At 53.7% G+C, this 19,040-nt stretch overlaps 2 protein-coding genes across 7 annotated transcripts in view; both read left to right on the plus strand.

Moving 5' to 3' along the window:
• The first annotated feature begins 1,738 nt into the window (after positions 1-1,738).
• Positions 1,739-10,288, plus strand: KPTN (kaptin, actin binding protein). The gene is made up of 12 exons (XM_041746706.1): positions 1,739-2,038; positions 2,373-2,455; positions 2,578-2,662; positions 2,756-2,810; positions 3,826-3,901; positions 4,019-4,092; positions 4,481-4,590; positions 4,673-4,750; positions 5,363-5,441; positions 6,176-6,311; positions 6,400-6,582; positions 8,270-10,288. Exons 1-12 carry the CDS (start codon positions 1,816-1,818, stop codon positions 8,396-8,398), a joined length of 1,311 nt encoding a protein of 436 aa, XP_041602640.1. The 5' UTR covers positions 1,739-1,815; the 3' UTR covers positions 8,399-10,288.
• A 433-nt stretch (positions 10,289-10,721) lies between these two features.
• The window catches only part of SLC8A2 (solute carrier family 8 member A2), a 30,724-nt gene continuing 22,405 nt past the window's right edge, over positions 10,722-19,040 (plus strand). For 3 of the 6 annotated variants that reach the window (XR_005986209.1, XR_005986210.1, XM_041745167.1), the window contains exons 1-3: positions 10,728-10,855; positions 14,859-15,080; positions 15,299-15,988. Coding sequence is in view for 4 of the 6 variants with exons in the window: in XM_041745167.1 (XP_041601101.1) it covers positions 15,314-15,988 (675 nt within the window). In the remaining 2 variants the exon portion in view is untranslated. Of the gene's footprint in view, positions 10,856-14,858; positions 15,081-15,298; positions 15,989-19,040 lie in introns of all 6 variants that reach the window. The other 3 variants (XM_041745169.1, XM_041745170.1, XM_041745168.1) reach the window with 3 other exon arrangements.

Consider the following 19,040-nt stretch of genomic DNA (forward strand, 5'->3'; position numbering starts at 1 on the left):
TAGAGGTTAGTGAAGACTCCTGAAACCTGAGATTGATTACTGATGTCTGCCATGGGCACAGGCTTAAGGGTAAGTAGCACCACAATCTCTTTTCTGCCACCGGTGACCTCAACAGTGAGTCTCATCCCTGGCTGTGCTTCAAATCATTGAAAGCACACAAGCTTGGGTCCCAGCATGATAAATTGTGGTTTGAAGTTCCCCACTGTCTTTGGGGGTTTTGTTTTGTTTTCCTGAAAATGCCACTGCTGATTCACAGGGTGCAGCTAGAGGTAGAGATCACTGAGCAGGACAACTCTTTCTTCCGAAGCCTATAACTTCATTTATTCACTCTTTAGATATTAAGTGAATGTAGTCTAGAGGTCACCATGTGAGGGAGACAAAACCTGAAGAAGAATTTCTTCAGAAGCAGAATTAGACCCCACATTCAGTTGACTCAGCAAGTATCTACTAAGCACCTACTGTATGCCAAGACCCTGCCCTCCAAGAGGTTTTACTCACCAAATCCCGAAGTCTGGAATAGACACCAGCTCCCCTTCTCCACCCTCCAGATCCCGCGTGCCTTTGAGAACTTTCCTCTTGTGTCTCTTACGTAACAATGTCCTTGGTGCTTGGCAAAGGGGCTGGCACAGAGTTTGTGGATTTCTAATGTATATTTACTGGATGCTTGCTTTGTGTCAGGCCTTGTGGCCCAGGTGCTGGGGATCTGACTGAGACCAAGGGAGATCCAGTCACAACCTTCACAGATCTTGGAGTCCTTGTTCATGTGTGTGTGTGAGTGTGTGCACTCGTGCTTTCTGCATTGGTGGTGTGTACATGGGTAAAAGAAGATTACTCAACATGGCCAGAACAATTGGCCAACTCATGTCTTCTGGAAATAAGGTACAGGTGTGTCCAGAGTCCCCAAACCCCTGATGCCCTTCTAGCCCCCCCAAAAAAAAACAAAACAAAAAGCCCACACGTTTATGAAAACCCCAGAGTTAGAAACGCCGAGTTAACATCCAGTCTCCACCACTTCCTAGTAATCTCAGAGCCACAGTTTCATCCTCTATAAATTGGGGTTGGAAGGGTTCATTTAGATTGATGGGTAAAGGACCACCTGGCACACAGGAAGTGCTCAATAAATGCTGAGTAAATGAATAATGCAGAGTAACAGCAGCTGGGGGGGAGGGGTCGGTGTCAGGATTCAGAGATAATCAGGCTGACACGACTGGCACAAAGTAGGTATTCGGTGAAGGAGGTGGTTATTTGCCAGGACAGCCAGCCAGATCCTTTTTCCTTGGGTAGGAACGCATTTCACCATTTTAAAGGTAACATGAGATAGAACGATCTTGTTTGGATTCCCGTGTGCTGCTTACTGGCTGTGTGATGGTAGACAAATTACCTCCCGCGCTTCGATTCCTTCATCAAACATAGTACCTACTTGAGCCTGCTTGTGAGTTTGAGATAAATCAATAAATGGAAAGCGCTTAGAACAGTTCCTGGCACGTAAGGACTATACTGCGTTTTATGATTAATATTCTATCTTCCATACTGCCCACAAAGAGGGCCACCCCCTCCCATGTTCAGGGAGCCTGTGGGAGCCCCCTCTCTGCGCCTGTAAAAGCCGGTAGGAGCGCGCAGGCGCGATGGGGCAGTCCTAGTGGAAGCCCGGGCAGCCCGGCGGGTGGCCATCTTGGTAAAGGGCAGCGATGGCAGCTTCTTGACGTCATCAGTGTGCGCGACAGGCGGGCACCGGCGGTCCAGGTCGCTTCGGGAGCGGTGGGTGGGGTGGGGCAGGGCGGGCGCCACCGGTGGGGTGAGTGGTTGAGGGGCGTGATGGGGGAGGCGGCCGTGGCCGCGGGGCCTTGTCCGCTGCGGGAGGATAGCTTCACGCGCTTCTCGTCGCAGAGCAATGTGTACGGGCTGGCGGGCGGCGCGGGCGGGCGCGGAGAGCTGCTGGCCGCCACCCTTAAAGGCAAGGTGCTGGGCTTCCGCTACCAAGACCTCCGACAGAAAATCCGGCCTGTGGCCAAGGAGCTGCAATTCAACTACATTCCCGGTGCGTGGCGCCGTGGGGTTGAGGGGCCGGGTATGTGGTGTTGAGAAGGCTTCTGAGGCTCTGAGCTGGGTCACCGTGATGGGAGGATGGGATGGGGTGATTGAAAGGGATCAGGGCTGATCATCAGGACATATTGGTGTCAGTGGCTAGGTCAGACCCAGAGGTTAGGATCCCTCATGCCACGGTTATGATGATCAGGACTCACATGGACCCAGAGATGATGGTAATTGCTGTGGTCAGAGATGAGTGAATCCCAGAGGTCAGGGATCACCATGAGTGAGGATATGGGGGTCAGGAATCTTCCTGACCCGAACCTTCAACTGTCCCCTCCCAGTGGATGCAGAGATTGTCTCCATCGACACCTTCAACAAGTCACCCCCAAAGCGGGGCCTGGTTGTGGGGATCACGTTCATCAAGGTACTCAGGCCCCCTCCATCTACCCGTGCCCTCCTCCTTACACGAACAGAGGATCCCACTGCTTCTGACCCCAATCCCTCCGGCTACCCCTACTCTCCTCTGAGGCCAGTTTCCTACCCCAGGATTCAGGGGACAAGGGCAGCCCCTTCCTTAACATTTACTGCGACTACGAGCCTGGCTCTGAGTACAACCTTGACTCCATTGCCCGTAAGTGTGGCCTCGAGGGAATAAGGGAGGGGGATGATGGGAGAGGGCACCTGTCAGGTCCCCTGTGCCCATCTGTGTGTGCTCCCCTTACAGAGAGCTGCCTGAACCTGGAGCTCCAGTTCACTCCTTTCCAGCTGTGCCATGCAGAGTATGTAAGCCGCAGGTGTAATACAACAAAGTGTGCTCATGTGTGGTCGTGCACGCGTGTAGTGGGGAGGCTTTAGCAAACGAGGCAGCAAACCTACCTGTAGACAGTCAGACTCGAGTTTTGTTTTTTAGAGCATTGTGCTTTTAAAGTGGCTATGGACCAGCCTCGGCCCTGAACTAGATAATCAGAGCTAATTGAGCACCTGTGTTTTAGACATCTAGAACTCTCAGGTACTGATGTTCTAGGTTTTGATATAGCAGAATCCAGAGATGCTAAGTTTTCTAGAGTTGTAAGCTCTGAGATTCCAAGATTTAAAAGTTCTGGAGATTCTGTAAAGTCATTTTCCTATTTCAAACTCTCATATTTCAAGGAGATAGAATATAGATCATCTAGAATGTGAGGTTCTAGAATCCCAAAGTATCAAAATTCCACTTTAGACCTCTGAGTTCCATTCTGGAACACCAGTGGTCTAGCATAGCGATTGACCAAGTTTTTCTGTTAAGGGCTAGACAATCTCTGTTATAACTACTCAAGTCTGCCACTGTTGCAAGAAGGCAGCCATTGACACTGTGTAAATAATTGGTGTAACTGTGTTTCAGTAAAACCTTATTTACAGCATTAGGGGGTAAGTTGGATTTGGTCTGTAGGTCATAGTTTGCCAACCTCTGGTCTAGCAGGTGAGAATTCTAGAAGCTGATGTTCTGGATCCTGGGATTTGGATGTTCTGACATTTTATGAGTGTGAATATATCCATGATGGCAATTTCTAGAAATTCTAGTATTTCAAAGGAAATGGAAAACAGAATTTCTGAAACACCAGAGTTCTAGATTAAATAAGTTCTAGTATTCTAGAACATGGAACACCAGAGCCCCATGTTCCACGCCTGAATCCACACCCAGAGTGAGGATTCCGGCAGGTGAGAACTCTAGAAACAGAAGATTTCTGTTATTCTGAGGTTGGAAGATTCTACACATGGACTCTACCACACTGGGGTTCTAGATTTCTCTGCTTTCAGGGTCCAGGTCGGGAATCAACTGGAGACAGTGTTTCTCCTGAGTGGGAATGACCCAGCCATTCATCTGTACAAGGAGGTGAGGCAGAGGGAGGCTTGGGGGTGTAGAGCCCTGTTCAGGTGGCCATGGGCTGGTGCTGGGTATGAGGCTGGCCACTGACTCCCAAGGTGGGGGGGTCGGTCTTGGTTCCCCCAGAATGAGGGTCTGCATCAGTTTGAAGAACAGCCCGTGGAAAACCTCTTCCCAGAGCTCACGAACCTGACCAGCAGGTAAGAGCCCCTGAAAGAGGCTCAGGGGACCAGGACAGGTGGCTTCAGAGAAATCGAGTGGCGGGAAAGCCCTTAGAGACAGCTGGGATGGAGATGACCTCAGAGAAACTGGGCAGGGGAGGGGAGTTGAGCAAACTCAGGCTATGGATATGACTCCGGAGAAGTTGGTCAACAGTGGTGATCCCAGAGAAAACACAAAACAGACTCCGTGAAATCAGGTGATAGCAATCAAGCCCTAAGAGAAAGTGGGCAGTAGAGGTAACCTCAGAGATAACAGGCCTGGCGGGTCCCAGGGCTACAGAAACAGGATGGATGCTCCAGGGGAGGGAGAATATGGGGCAGTACCTGGTGACACTCTCCGGCCCCTCTGTACACCTGCCCCCACCAGTGTCCTCTGGCTTGATGTCCACAACCTCCCCGGCACATCCCGGCGACTCTCCGCTCTCGGCTGCCAGAGTGGTTATGTCCGAGTTGCTCACGTGGACCAGCGCAGCCAAGGTGATGGCCGGAATGGGGCCTGGGACAGGGAGCTGAGAGCGGGGGTCTGGGGCAGGGCCCTTAGTCCTCCCCCTCTGCACAGAGGTTCTGCAGACATGGACAATCCTGCAGGATGGCCCCATTTCTCGCGTGATCGTGTTCAGCCTCTCGGCGCCCGAGGGTGAGCTCCAGACCTGGGGTGGGGTGGGGGGGCGACTCTGCAGGCTCAGCTCCCCATACCCAGATCCATGCCCCTCTCCCAAAGTATCCAAGCCCCCTGCACCACGACCCCCGCCATCCCTCCCATGCCCCTCCCTGCCCTCTGTGCTCTCAGATTCACTTCAGTGACTTGCCCCTGTGGTCTGATCTCAGACGTTCCCTGGAGTCTTTCCCCTGGTGGTGGAACAATCAGCCTGCACACTGACTTCTCTGATCCCTCTCACTGGCCTCTTCACTCTGTCTCTTGCTGTGATCTAACCCCAAGCTTTCCCCCGGAGACTCTGCGCTGCCCTCCTACTCCTGCTCGGGCTCACCTCTCCCACCACGCGGTGCTCTGTTTCTCTTGCTGTGCCCTGGCCTTTTTCCGTGCTTCCCTTTGCCTGACCCCTGCAGGCTGCCTTCTGCCGTCTGGTTGGTCTTCACTTCTCTCCCTCCCACTCTGGCCTCACACCTGCTCCTCCTCCTGGCATCTCCCCTCATTCATGGGGTCTTCCTTCTCTCAGGGAGCAGGGGTGTGAGGAGGAGCCTAGAGCCTGTCCCCTCATGCCCCGCCCCCTGCATGTCCATTCTCCAGAGACCAAGGACCGGCCGCCACAACAGGAGGAGTACAGCGTGCTCGTGGCCAGTATGTTAGAGCCAGCCGTGGTGTACCGGTGAGGGGCCTCAGCGGGAAGTCCCCTTGGGGGAGGTTGTTCAGGGCTGGGCAGGTAAAGGTGTTCATGCTCCAGGGAGGGCAGTGTGAATATTTGGGTCTAGAACTTCCAGGAGATACATTGAGCCTTTGGGATGGGCACCTCGATGTCTCCCCTGCCTGGATAAGCATGTTGGCAAATGTTTAACAACTGGCTCCATGGGTGAGAAAGCCCCAATTTCATAGTGTTCGCTGATCCACTCCCACCATGGTGGATTTTGAGCACTCACATGATGCCAGCCAGCCAGCAGAATTTCTAAAAATGTCCCAGTCTGCTCTTGTGAGCCAGTACAAGCCGGCTGTGGCTCACCTGGAGGGCAGCGGAGATGTCCAAGCTGGGACCAAGCTCCCCTGGCTCTACAGAGGCAGCGTCGGTGTCCAGCCTGGAGACAAGGGATGTCACCAGAAAGAGCAAAGCGGGCCTCTGTTTGGGAGGGAGATGGTCCCGCCTTCAGGGAGCAGAGTGGGTGTCCCTTCTGGGGAATAGCGGGTTGACAGTCTGAGCGAGCAATTTGAGTTCCCTTTGGTGGAGATGAAGAAGTCCAGGTCGGAAACCAGGGTGTCCTGTCCAGAGGAAAAGCGTGACCAGACCTGGGATGGGGAGCTACTGTGTGGGCACCCAGCCCAGGTCTGTCACCAAGGGTGACAGACACTGTGGTATGACCTCAGTCTCCCCACCGCCTTCGGGACCCACAGGGACCTGCTTAGCCGGGGCCTTGAGGACCAGCTTCTCCTGCCTGGCAGTGACCAGTTTGACAGCGTCCTCTGTGGCCTGGTCACCGATATAGATTTGGATGGGCGACCTGAAGTCCTGGTGGCCACCTACGGACAGGTGGGACCTGAGGGATCGGGGCCACCACCACCTATCCCCTCCCACTGCCCTACATTCCTATGTGAGCCTCACCCCTTACCTCCTGCAGGAGCTGCTCTGTTACAAGTACTTCGGCCCAGAGTCTGGGCTGCCTGACGCTGAGCGTGGATTCCGCTTGCTGTGGCAGCGGGGCTTCTCCAGCCCGCTGCTGGCCATGGCACACGTGGACCTGACCGGGGATGGGCTGCAGGAGCTTGCCGTGGTCTCCCTGAAGGGCGTGCACATCCTGCAGGTAGCTGGGCAACTCGGGTTGGGTTCCCCTCAAAGCAGAGCCTGAGATAGGGATTTTTGCACACCTGCTTTGTCATAGGCGCATTCTCCCAGGAAACACGGAAAGGGATGGGGAGAAGCCACATGAGGGGATGGATTCAAGGGACTGACCCCACAGGAGCTCTGTAGCCTGAGTCCACCCTCAGCAAGGGGACCCCTGGTTGCAGGCCCTCCTGAAGGAGGGAGGAACTGTTTCCGGGAGGTGGTTCTGTTGGCCAAGGACAGTCCCGGAAGAGGGGGCCGCTGTTGGGGAGGGCGCCATCCTGGCAGAGGGGATTCTGACGTGGCATCTGTCAGTCCCTGCCTACCCTCAGCCTCCCTAACTTCAGTCCTTGATTTCTTGTGCTTTGTCTGACTTTCTCCTTGCAGTAATTTAGCCCACATCACCCCAACCCCCAACCCCAACTCCATGACTTAAACCTCGGTCCTTCCACTGCGGTCTAACCTCTTCCATGGCAGGAGGGGACTTACCCTCCCCTGTACCCTAATCTCCAGCCTTCCGGCATCCAGCCTCTGGTTTTCCACTAGCTCCTAACCTCGAATCTTTCTGCTTTGGCCCAGCCTCTGAACTTTCAGTTATGGTCTGGTCCTTGAGCTGTGGGGTCCATAGTTTGGGCCTTCTGCTATATTTTCACACCCCCCACCCTGCCATAGCAGCCTACCTGCCATAACCCCTGTTAGGGCCTAATAATCAACCGTGTCAATAATCCAAGGTCCAAACTGAACCCTCCATCGCAACTAATATAGTCTAACCTCTGATCTTTTCCCTGTGGCCCAACCGCCACCTCTTGGGCTGTGGTCTGCCTTTGTTTTTTGGCGTGTTGTTTGCCTTGTCTTTGCCTTTGATCTGCTTTTCTATGTGATCTAGCCTGGGTTCTTTTCTTCAGAGTCTAATGGTACTGCCTCCTCTGCAATCTTTGCTTGGGTCTTTACCTGCAATCTGTTCCTCAGTGGAATGGTCTAGGTTAGACCTCAGCAGAAAGGAGAAAGGCTGGACCCCAGTGGAGAGGTCTGAGGTTAGACCCTAAATAGAAAGGACCTAAGTTAGATCCCAGTGGAAGAGGCTGGAGTCCAGCTGTGGGACAGAGGACTTCCCTATAGTGGCCAAACCATCCCCTCACCCCTGCTCCTTCATTCATCCACCCATATCACTGTAATCCCTTCTGTCCCTTCTATTAGGATCTAGCTTCAGACCCTCCAACCAGGGTCTCACTCTCTCCCTCCTGTGGTGCCATATTCTTCTCCTTTGTACTTTGGGTGGCTCCTCCCCTGTCTTACTGGCCTATCCTTTGTTGTCAAGGTCTCGCCGTTGTCTCCCCCACTATGGTCTAACCTTAGCCTCATTCCTGTACAGTGCAGTGTGTCTCTTGTGCTTTGGTCCTTCTCTGTCCCTCCTGAGTTCTAACCTCACGCCCATATGTTTGGGCCTAGGCTTTGTTTCTCCCGCTGGAAATACACTGAACACCATCCTCCTGGGTCTAACCGTCACCCCATCACAGACATCCATTCCCACCCACATGCTGGTCTGCTCTCCAACCTCCCACCACAGTCAAGCTCCTGGCCCATTTGCTTCTCCAGACCATCCCGCATGGTCTAGCCTGTACTCCTCCTGCTCTGTCTCATTCCTGGCCTCCTCTTGTTCCCCACAGCACAGCCTGGTCCAGGCCTCGGAGCTGGTCCTGACCCGGCTTCGGCATCAAGTGGAGCAGAGGAGACATCAGTCCCAGAGGCCTGGGGACAGGGCAGGTCCAGGGCCTGCTGAGACCTCAGCCTCCTGAGCTCCCACCCACTGCCTGCTCCAGACCCAGGGACAGTTCACTGGAGAAATCGCCTCTAGCCATTCATGGTGGAGAAGCATCCTGAAGGAGGAATGGTCTCCCCAGAGCCCCCCAGGGCAGTGGAGCTGTGAGTTCCTGCTCTGGCTCTGCCCCACCGTGCCATACAACCCTGGCTGACACACTCCTGTCTCTGTGCCTCAGTGTCCGCATTTGAAAGTGGGATGATCTCACCTGACTCCCCCCTTCTGTCCCCAGTGAGAATTGGTCAGCCAACGATTATTTATATGTCCAGAGGAAGCCGACTTCGAGTTGCCTTCATTCTTTTGTTCTGGGAGGTGATTGATGTGTGCCTGCTATGTGCCAGGCTTTGTGCTGGGTGCTGGATTCACCCAGAAGAATGGAGGGAGGGGCATACGGGGAGAAAAAATCCAAGGTTAGACCTAGAAGCAGGACTAAGGTGAGATCATAGTGTAGACCTCAGAAGACAGAAGTGAGGTTAGAAATGAGGCCCTGGCATAAAAGTTGAATTAAAACCAACGTGGAAAAAAAAATAAAAATAAAACCAACATGGAAGAGATTGTAGAAGCCAAAGAAAAGGACTGAGGCTAGACCCCAATGGGGCCCCCTGGATCTGAGGCTAGGCCCTTCTGGGGCCCCCTGGATCTGAAACTAGGCCCCAGTGAGGCCCTCTGGATCTGAGGCTAGACACCTGTGGGCCCCCCTGGATCTGAGGCTAGACCCCAGTGGGGCCCTCTGGATCTGAGGATAGACCCCTGTGGGGCTCTCTGGATCTGAGGATAGACCCCAGTGGAGAAAACACAGAAATTAAACCTCAGAGGAAAGGATACAGTTGGGAAGGACTGCCATGGGAAGCTGTGGTCAAATTGTAGCAGAGGGATTGAGGCTAGACACCTCCCTCCATGAATAATGCTGAGATTGGACCCCCGACAAATTACTGTGGTTAGACCTTGTGCCAAGGGCCAAGGCTAGACCCCACCAGGAAGCAGCTGAGTTTAGGTCCCAGTGGGGCATACTGAGATGAGACCCAGGAGGGAAAGACCCAGTGTGCCATGCTAGAAAGGACCAAGGTTAGACCTGATTGAAAAACCCAGGGGATCCAGGGACCAAGAAGTTTGAGACAGGGCTGATTTCCCTGGCTCACAGCTGGGCTGGGCTCCCTTGTCATCTCCTAGAACCTGGGCCCAAGCATGGGAAATTGCCTGGAGCTGAATCACCTCCCCCTGACAGCCCGCCCAAGGGTGTCCAGCCTGGACTGGTGGTGGGCATGGACGGTCGATGCAAGCAGGGTCTCCTCCCTCCTGCTGCCCGCCTGCTGAGGTGGAGAGCTACATTGCCTCCTGGCCCCAGGTGGGAATGGGACTCCAGCGTGGGATTTAGGTGAGTTTAGATGGTGTGGGTCTGTGAAATATGTGCTCGTGGGCGTGTATGGGCACCTGCGTGGACACTTCAAGGCTCAGGATTTTGTATCTTCAGGACTCCAGCCACTCACCTGGCCTTTTGCGGTTCGCTGCCTGACCTCTTGCTCCTCAGTCTGGGACAGCACGTAGTATAGTGGTTAATGGTGCAGAGCCTGAAGCCATACTTGGCCCCTCTGTGCCTCGGTTTCCCCAGCTGTAAAATGGGGCTAATAGCATCTACGTCACAGGCTTATTAGGAGGGCTTAGCTGTGTCAACCCATGTCAGTCACTTCCAAAAAAAATCATAACCCCGCCTGGCCCATGACAAGGGCCGTATGAATGGCAACAGTTGTTACTATTACTAACGGGTGACTTTGTGGTTGTTTCTGGCTTGCTTTGCGAGGTTATGTCTGTCGGCACAGCATGTGAATTTGGATCTGACTCTGATTAAACATTCTTGCCCTCCCCCCCACCCGGTTCTGTGAGCCTGTAACTATTTGTGGCTGTTTTTGCCTCCCTGGCCCTTGTATGGATTGGAGAGTGTGTGTGTTGGGGAGAGGGAAAGATGCCTCTGGATGACCCCCACCCCCCCCCAGCATATACACACACACACACACACACAGGAGCATCCGCCACCGCTGTCCCTTGCCTGTGGTGCTGAACCTGAAGGGTTGGGGGGAGGCTCGGGCTCCCCCCAACCTCCTCTCTCCAGGTGCCTCCCCCGCCTCTCGGCAGCCTCCCCTCTCCCCGCCTCCTCCTCCTCCCCTCTGTCTCCGGCTCCTCCTCCTCCCTCCCAGCACTCTCCCCCGTCCCTCCTCCTCCCTCTCTCCTGACTCCCCCTCCCTCGTGTCCCTCCCCCCTCTTCCTCTCCTCCCTCTATCCCCTCTCCCTCCCCTCCTCCCTGGCTCTCCCTCTCAGTCTCCAGCTTCTCTCTCTCTCTCTCTCTCTCTCTCTCTCTCTCTCTCTCTTTCTGTCGGGCGGAGTCGCCCACCACTGCCAGCCCAGTGCTAGGGGGACCTGCTCCAGACTGCAGCTGCAGGTAAGAGACCCCCCAGTTTTGGGGGGGGGCGTGGAGGAAGGATGGTGTTGCCTCAGGCGGGTGGAGGGGACATTTGAAGAGCCAGGAGCCGCTGTTCCCCCAGCTCGCTTATGGGGGTTGGGGGCTGCATATCCCGGGTGGGGATACCGGGTCCCCTCCGTGGATTAGGGGCGCCACCAGCAGCCGACATCCTCAGCCCCTCCTGTGTTCCTGGGAGCACGGCCGGCGGGGAGGGGGTGCATCCTGGTCACTGAGGGGGCGAGAACACCCCAGCCCGTCTGGGGCAGCCCCCCTTCGCCTTCTCTCCCTCCGCCCCCGCCTTCCTGCGTCTGGGTCTCATCTTTCTGCCTCTCCACATCTCTCCAGGGTCCTGTCCTGCACAGTCTATCTGGCTCTCTGAGTCCCTGTCCCCGTGCCCCTGTCTCTCAGTCCCTCACTCCAGCCTCTGTTCCCCTGGTTCCCTCTGTGCCCCGGTCTGTCCTGTGTCTTTTCAGGGATTCTGTCTCTAAGTCCCTGGTTTCTTTCTCCTTCACCATATGTGTATGTCTCTCTATCTCTCTCTCCAGTCTCTGCTCTCCTGTCTCTTCTATCTCTGTGGGTGTCTCCCTGTCTCTTCTTGCCCCTCTCCCTCCTCTCCATCACTGTCTGTAGGTATGTGGTCTCCGTTTCTCATCTCTCTCTTCCCTAATAGTGGGTTAACTCTCCTCCTACACACCTTGGTCCCCGCCCCTGGCAAGGGGGAGACCTGGAGGGAGAAGATCGTCCCCTCCCCAGGGTGGGCTCCCTCAGAATGTGCAGAGTCCCCCCAAACTCCTCCAAGCTCCCGCCCATCCTCCCAGCTGCCTCGCTGGTGCCCCATCCCTCCCCTGAGGCCAGAGCTCTTCTCTTCTCCCCTGCCTTGTGTCTGGCATTCTGGGGCCAGTCCTTCTTGCAGTCTACCCTATACCCTTTGTGGTGGAGCCGGCCCCAGTCCTTCCATCTTGCCTCCCCATTCCTTTTCATAGAGACTGGACCAGTCCTTCCTGCAGTCTGACTTCTGTTCCTCTTTCGCCCATTCGTCCATTGCTTGCTCGACTCCTCCCTTCTTTTGACAGTTACTGAGCACCTTTCCTACACCAGGCACAACACTAGGCACTGGGGCGGGTCAGGCCAGTCCCTCCCGCAGCCTCACCTCCATCCCTCTCATTGTACCAGCCTCAGACCTATCTCTCAGTGGGGGTGGATCTCAGAAATTCTCCACCATCCCTTGGGGGCTCCCAAGAGGGCCCCTCTGAGTCTGGAGGTCCCTGGCCAATACATCTTCTTTCCTGGGGGGAAGGCAGACCCAAAGAAGGTGGGTGGGGAGTGAGCGACTAGGGGAAAGGTGTGAGACTAGCCAGTAGCCCAGGCTGTGATGGGGTGAGGTCCTCAAATATCCACGTGGGGCCCAGCTGGGTTCAGAAGAGCACCAGGTTAGGAGTTCCATGCCTTGAGTTTCCATCCTCCCTTGCCCCTGTTCCAAAGCTGCTTGACCTGACCAAGCTCTTTCCCCCTCCAGACCTCAGTTTACCCATTAATGTGTTGAGCACGGAGACTCTGTGTGACACTCCCCACCCAGAGCGGGATATCGGGATATCGAGTGGTGCTGGGAGAGCCTGGCTCACCCTGGAGCAGTAAGTGGGTGTGTTTAGAAGCTTGTCGTGTCCCTGCCTAGAAATCCCTCCAAGGGGTGGCAGGCAACCCCTGCCCCCACCAGAGCACAAGCAGAAACTGCCACCTCCATCACCAGTGCGAGGGACATGCAGGAGGGAGGAGGTCCCACCTGGCACACCAGACTGCCCCCCCTCAAGCTTGCAGTCCCACTCTAGGCAGGTGTCTGAGACCCTGAGGGGTGTGTGAGGCAGAACCAGGGTGCTCACCACCGACCCAGCTGGCCACCTGCCTGCGAGGGTGGGGAGACATGGAGAGATGCCACCAGCTGCCCTCCGGACTCTTACCCTGGCCTCAACCTGATCCTTTTGCCCCTGGATTCTAAACCCAGATTAGGTTTCAAGGCTGCTGGTGGATGGAGAGAGGCAGATGCAGGCGTCTCTAGCAGAGGAAGCCCAGCTGTCCCCAGCGACAAGGCTCAGAGCTCTTGGTCGTTCATTTCACAAATATTTATCTAGTACTTTCTCTGACCCCCACCTCCCCTAAGGGCCTCGGTGAGAGGAAACCACGTTTTACAGGAAAAGGGCTGCTTGGCCCAGCCCCTGGGCAAGGGGGGGAGGCATGAGAACACCCATTGGTGGACTCTGGTCTCCCTCGGGGACTGCAGCAGGGGGGACAGGTGGTTAGACTTGAGGGGGCACTTTCCAGGCCAGGGCCCTCCCATGACAGAGGGAGCTAGATGCTTGAGATGAATTCTTGACTCCAGGTGGCCCTTGTTACTCCTGAAAGCCACGGAGAAGGGAGGGAGAAGAGAGCATGAGTCTGCTTGGGATCCTGGTGGGTTTGTAATTATGCCTAAGTTGTTGCTAATTAGGGGGCTGCTAATTAGATGTATCATTAGGGGCCTTGCAAAGGGGGCTAATTGTGTGGTGGCCCTTTAAGAATCCCCCCTCTTGCCGCCCACACACACACACACACACACACTCCTCAGGGAAGTTCTGCCAACATTCTGCCTCCCTCCCCCAGGAGCCAGCTCCCTGCCCGTGAGTATGTGGGCGTGTTTTGGGGGCAGGCTGTGAGTTAGACTGATAGAAGAACTTCCAGACAGAAATGCAAGTTACCTGGAGATCTGAAGCCCCCAGCAGCTGGAGGAGACCGGCATCAGGGAAGTGGAGGCGGAGGCTCGGAGGACCCCTCCTTCTTCTCTCAGACCCTTTTTTAAATAGGCTACTGGGTTACCAAGACAACGCAACAGTGGGGCAGAGGAGCTGGGAGTTGAGGCCACTCTCGGAGAGAGAAATGAAACCAGAGTTGGTACTAGGGGCTTGAACGAGTTTTTAACCTCTGAGCCTTGGCCCTCCCCAAAGTGAGGTGGTGTCATTTGGAATGGGGAGCTCAGGGAAGGTGACATCTGAGTGGAGAACTGGAGAAGAGAGGGCAAATATGTGGGGAAGAGTGTCCCAGGAAGGGGGAACAGCAGGTGCAAAGGCCCTGAGGCAAGAACTTGTCTAGTATGTGAGGAACCTCGAGATGGCTGGAGCCATGCAAGCAAAGGGTACAGGGAGAGAGATGAAGCCAGAGAGGGAAAGAGGGAGGCAGATCCTGTGAGACCTTATGAGCCAGGGCAAGGGCTGCGGTTCTCTAAGGCGGAGTTGGGAGTCATGGAGGGTTCTGAGCAGAGGGAGGAGGTGAGCTGATTAGCGCTTTTAAAGGGAACCAAGGCAAGACATGAGATAGCCACTCAAACCCAGGATTAGAGGCCAAAGGAGTTTTATGGGTTTTTTTTTTTAAGTTTTTATTTATTTGAGAGAGAAAGAATGAGCAGGGGGAGGTGCAAAGGGAAAGGGAGAAGAGCAAGGAGCCTGATGCGGGGCCTGATCCCAGGACCCTGGGATCATGACCTGAGCCAAAGGCAGATGTTTAACCAACTGAGCCACCCAGGCACCCCCTGGGGGGGGGAGTATTGAAACCACAGAGACCCCATAACCCACAAACGGGACAGAAAGCTCAACACGGGGCCTCCTGTCACAGCTGCTGAAGACCTAGGCACCTCACAGAGACCTATGGGTACTTGAGGGAGACACCTGCCACCATTGCAGGGAAAGATGTGAGTGACAGACCCTCCAGCAGCCCCTCCCCAGCCCCACTCAGACAAACAGACATCCTGCCACATCCCAGACCCCAGGCAGGAGCCCTCTGAGGGCCAGGTTGGAAACTGTTAGAAGGACCTAATGAATTTAGGGCCTCGGCACCCTCACCTCACCCACGAAATCGTTCAGTCCAGCGTAGGTTCTTTGGGGCCTGGATTCATTCCTCCGTTGTCTGTGGGATTCATCTGTGTGGCTGGGCGGGTCAACAGCCGATTCCTTTCCAGGGCCATATAGCATTCCACAGTGTGAGTGCTCTGTGCTGTCATTCTCCGTTTACTGCCAAGAGGCATCTGGGTTGTCTCAAGACAGGAGCTGTTAAAAATAAAGCAGCTACGGACATTCTCGGATGTGTCTCTTGGCAGACACACGACCTGTGGCTCCTGAGTGCATGTGTACCTGGGCTGAGTCCTAGGACACAGGACGTTCAACTGTAGTTCCTCGAACTGGTGAGACCAATGTGCACCCCACTGGCAGTGTGTGACACTCCTCTGTCTTTATCTTTCTCTCTTGGTCTCTATCTGGCACTCTCTGTCTCTCCATCTCTCCATGTCTCTGTGTCTCCCTCTGCCTCCATCAGCCCTCTGCTTGACACCCAACAAGCCTTGGCTCCTGTGCGAATGGGAGGGGTTCGTGCCCCTCACCCACACTTCCTCCTCCTCCACAGGACCCGACACCCTCCATGGCTCCCTTGGCCTTAGTGGGGTTTGCACTCCTCCTGGGGACGCCCCTATGCTCAGGGGCGGCCACCCCTACTCCCTCCCTGCCACCTCCCCCAACCAATGACAGTGATACCAGCACAGGGGGCTGCCAGGGCTCCAACCGCTGCCAGCCGGGGGTCCTGCTGCCTGTGTGGGAGCCCGATGACCCGTCGCTGGGTGACAAAGCAGCGAGAGCAGTGGTCTACTTCGTGGCCATGGTTTACATGTTCCTGGGCGTGTCCATCATCGCTGACCGCTTCATGGCATCCATCGAGGTCATCACATCAAAGGAGAAGGAGATTACCATCACCAAAGCCAATGGTGAGACCAGCGTGGGCACCGTCCGCATCTGGAACGAGACGGTGTCCAACCTCACACTCATGGCCCTGGGGTCCTCAGCCCCTGAGATCCTGCTGTCTGTCATCGAGGTCTGTGGCCACAATTTCCAGGCGGGCGAGCTGGGCCCTGGCACCATCGTGGGCAGTGCTGCCTTCAACATGTTCGTGGTCATTGCCGTGTGCATCTATGTCATCCCAGCCGGCGAGAGCCGCAAGATCAAGCACTTGAGAGTCTTCTTTGTCACTGCCTCTTGGAGTATCTTCGCCTACGTCTGGCTTTATCTCATCCTTGCCGTCTTTTCCCCAGGTGTGGTCCAGGTGAGCAAGGAGCCATGGACACCTTGGTGCATGCATGTCTGCAAAATCCAGAGGGGTGGCTCCCTGGGCTTGGAGACTTGATTTATGTGTTTGCAGAAATGCATGCTCACATCTGGGAGGGCAGTCAGGTATGCCCTGGTCACACACTGCACAAGGGTATTGGGCTGGAGAAGGCAAGTTGGGGCTCAAGTCCACTGAGTGTGCTCAAGCCATGTCTGTATGGCTCCACAGGCCCTGGAAAGGACTCCTCTGCCCAGAGGGAGGTGACATTTTGCAATATACCCATCCAGAAGGGGCCCCTTTTTAGCTCTCACGATGGTGCCATATGTGTTAACAGAGTCCTTGTGATCTGTGTAATGCATACCGCACGTAGTTCACAGTCTAGCCAGGTATTTGCCAGGTATGTTCACGTGTTACACTCCCTGTCTTCTGCATAATTTATTCCCGTCTTTATAATAAGACCTCCTCCATTTTCCATAATTCATACCACAGTTGCATAATCCAGCCTTGTGTTTTCTGACAGTGATAATCAATTTGGGTAACTTGGTGCGATTGGCTTAATGTATCCACGGGCTTGTATAGATGCAGGCCCACATCTGCATGATCTACCTCTGTATTTGCCAGATCTGTGATTGTGATTTGCATAATTCATTCATTATTCATAATTGATCTCCGATAGGAGGATAATTTATGCCACACCACTATAATTTATACTCAATCCAATCCAGCGTAGGTATAAATCCAGTTCACTGCAAAGGCCACTTTGCATAATTTATTCCAGCAGCGAGACAAAATTTAGCCCCACCACTCAGTAAGTTACACCCACGTTCACATAATCATTTGCCTCTCGTTCGTCCAGTGTCTTAACCACATTCTGCTTAAAACATGTGCCTAATTTATTTCCCACAATCCCATGACTGCTGCCCATATTTGCATAATTTATTTATGGGCCTGGCCTAATTTGTTCACACACATGCATAATTTATTTGAGGCTACCCAGAATTCCTTCACACATGTGTATAATCTCTCGGTGCATATCTGCCAAATTCTGCCAACTATAGTTTCTTTCCAGGAAGGAGCTGAAGTTAGAAGTATAAAAATTCTTTGCAGGTGATATAAAAGCAGAAGGGAGGGAGGGACCAGAAACCGCAGATGAGCTAAGGAGGAGCTAAGGGACCAGAAACCACAGGTGAGCTAAGGTAGCACCAGAAGGCAGGGATGAGAGAGGGCAAGAGACATTTGCTGCAATTGACCAATGACTATAATGCTGAGTCTCCTGGCTGCTATGGTGAAAAGTACAGAAGGATGTGTCATGCGGTTCTCATGCGCTATTAAAAAGGATGGTATACTGACTTAGGTTTGCAAAGTGGTCTTTGACGAGGATTTACAGCAAAAATATGAAGAGAACTTTAGGCACCATGAGCGACAGGTGGGTAGCGATGAGGGTAGAAGAGAGATTTCCCCCTGAGAAGGAGCCCTTCAGACTCAGAAAACAGGGTGGAGAGTGCCACAGCTCTGGGGACGTAGCCATGGGGGGATCCCTTCAGGAGTAATGTGAAAGCCAGAATTATGGGACATTTTCATGAAGTAATGGAAGGAACTGGCATGAGACCAAGATGGTGCCACTTCCTCCTCAACACAGTGAACTGAGACAGTGAGATGGGTCTAGCTCTGGATTTTGTCCCAAAGTGCTGTGTGACCTCAGGCAAAGCCTGCACCCTCTCTGGCCCTCAATTTTCACATCTGAACCACGGAAGGGGTTAGGCCAGGCCCCTTGGTTCTTGACCCTTCATACCCAATGCTCCCTTTTTCTGGTAAATGTCCTGGTACACCCCACTTCTGCTGTTTCCTGGCTGTTCTCGGGCAGGTTCCTCACTTTGCCTGTGCCTCAGTTTCTGGGCCTGTCACCTGGCCGTTGTCATAGGACTGAATCTGGAGGGGCTGTGTGAAGATCAAATAAATTACACGTGGAAGGGCTCAGAACAGCAGGCCTGGAACAGAGTAAATGTGAGCTATTCCTCCTGTTAATGAATTTGCCTGCACTGTTGGCTTTCTGAAAGTCAGTATAATGCCTGAACTGTGATATAAAAGAAAGTAATCTCTAATAGAACGATGTGCATTTCCACGTGTAAATGCTTTAGCATGGCTACTTTAAAAGTCACGATGGGGAAGCCAGATGCCAGCACCTACTTAGATTGAGCAAGTTTGGGTTTAAGAGAAAGAAAAAGATCAGGAAACATTCCATGCAAAAGTTGAGCAGAGGAGTGGGTAGCTACAAGATTAAAAATAAGCATATTCAGCATATATTAAAGCATCAGGAAAATACTTCATATACACATAACAGAGCTGAGTTCCAGACCCCAATTATTATAAGCAGGTTTTCTTCACCAACGTGCATGTCCAGCAGGAGGTTCTGAAGTCAGCAAGACATGGGATAATTCTGTATTATGTGGGACTGCCCCATGACTTGCTGGATAATATCCCCCTCCCCAGTCATAGTGGCAGCCCATAAAAACCCTAGATTGGTGACACCCCATCTTGGGGGTGTTCCTGTCCACTGAAGCTGTCTCACTTATCTTCCACGGTGGGCAAGTCCATTCACAGTGGGTACCCTGGAAGGAAGATATGAGTCTCCTAGAATCAAAAGCAAATCTTAGGGGTTCGAGGTTGTCTTCCGATTAGGGAAGAATCCCCTGCAATATACACAGTGGCCAGTGCAATGAACACAAGCCCAGAGTTCATTTTACAGCTTGTGTAGGAAACCTGGCTTCTTTTCACAGGCCTGCCTGGTGGCTTTGTGAGGCTCTGTTTCCAAGTCCTACCCTTCTCTCTGAGCCATCAGTAAACATGGTGACGAGGTGTAGGGATTGGATCTTAAAAGGTATTTTCCCTTCTGGGCCCATTTTAAAGATACCTCTGGGGGCCATCTGACTGTAGATAATCTGTAATCCATTCTTATCTTTAATGAGAAGGGTAACCAGGGGCGGAGTGTGTCCTGGACCTCAGCGAACTCTAATATAGGTACAGCACTAGCATGATAATGCTAATGTTA

The sequence above is a fragment of the Vulpes lagopus genome, chromosome 2, assembly GCF_018345385.1.
Source record: "Vulpes lagopus strain Blue_001 chromosome 2, ASM1834538v1, whole genome shotgun sequence".
In the NCBI taxonomy this organism is placed as follows: domain Eukaryota; kingdom Metazoa; phylum Chordata; class Mammalia; order Carnivora; family Canidae; genus Vulpes; species Vulpes lagopus.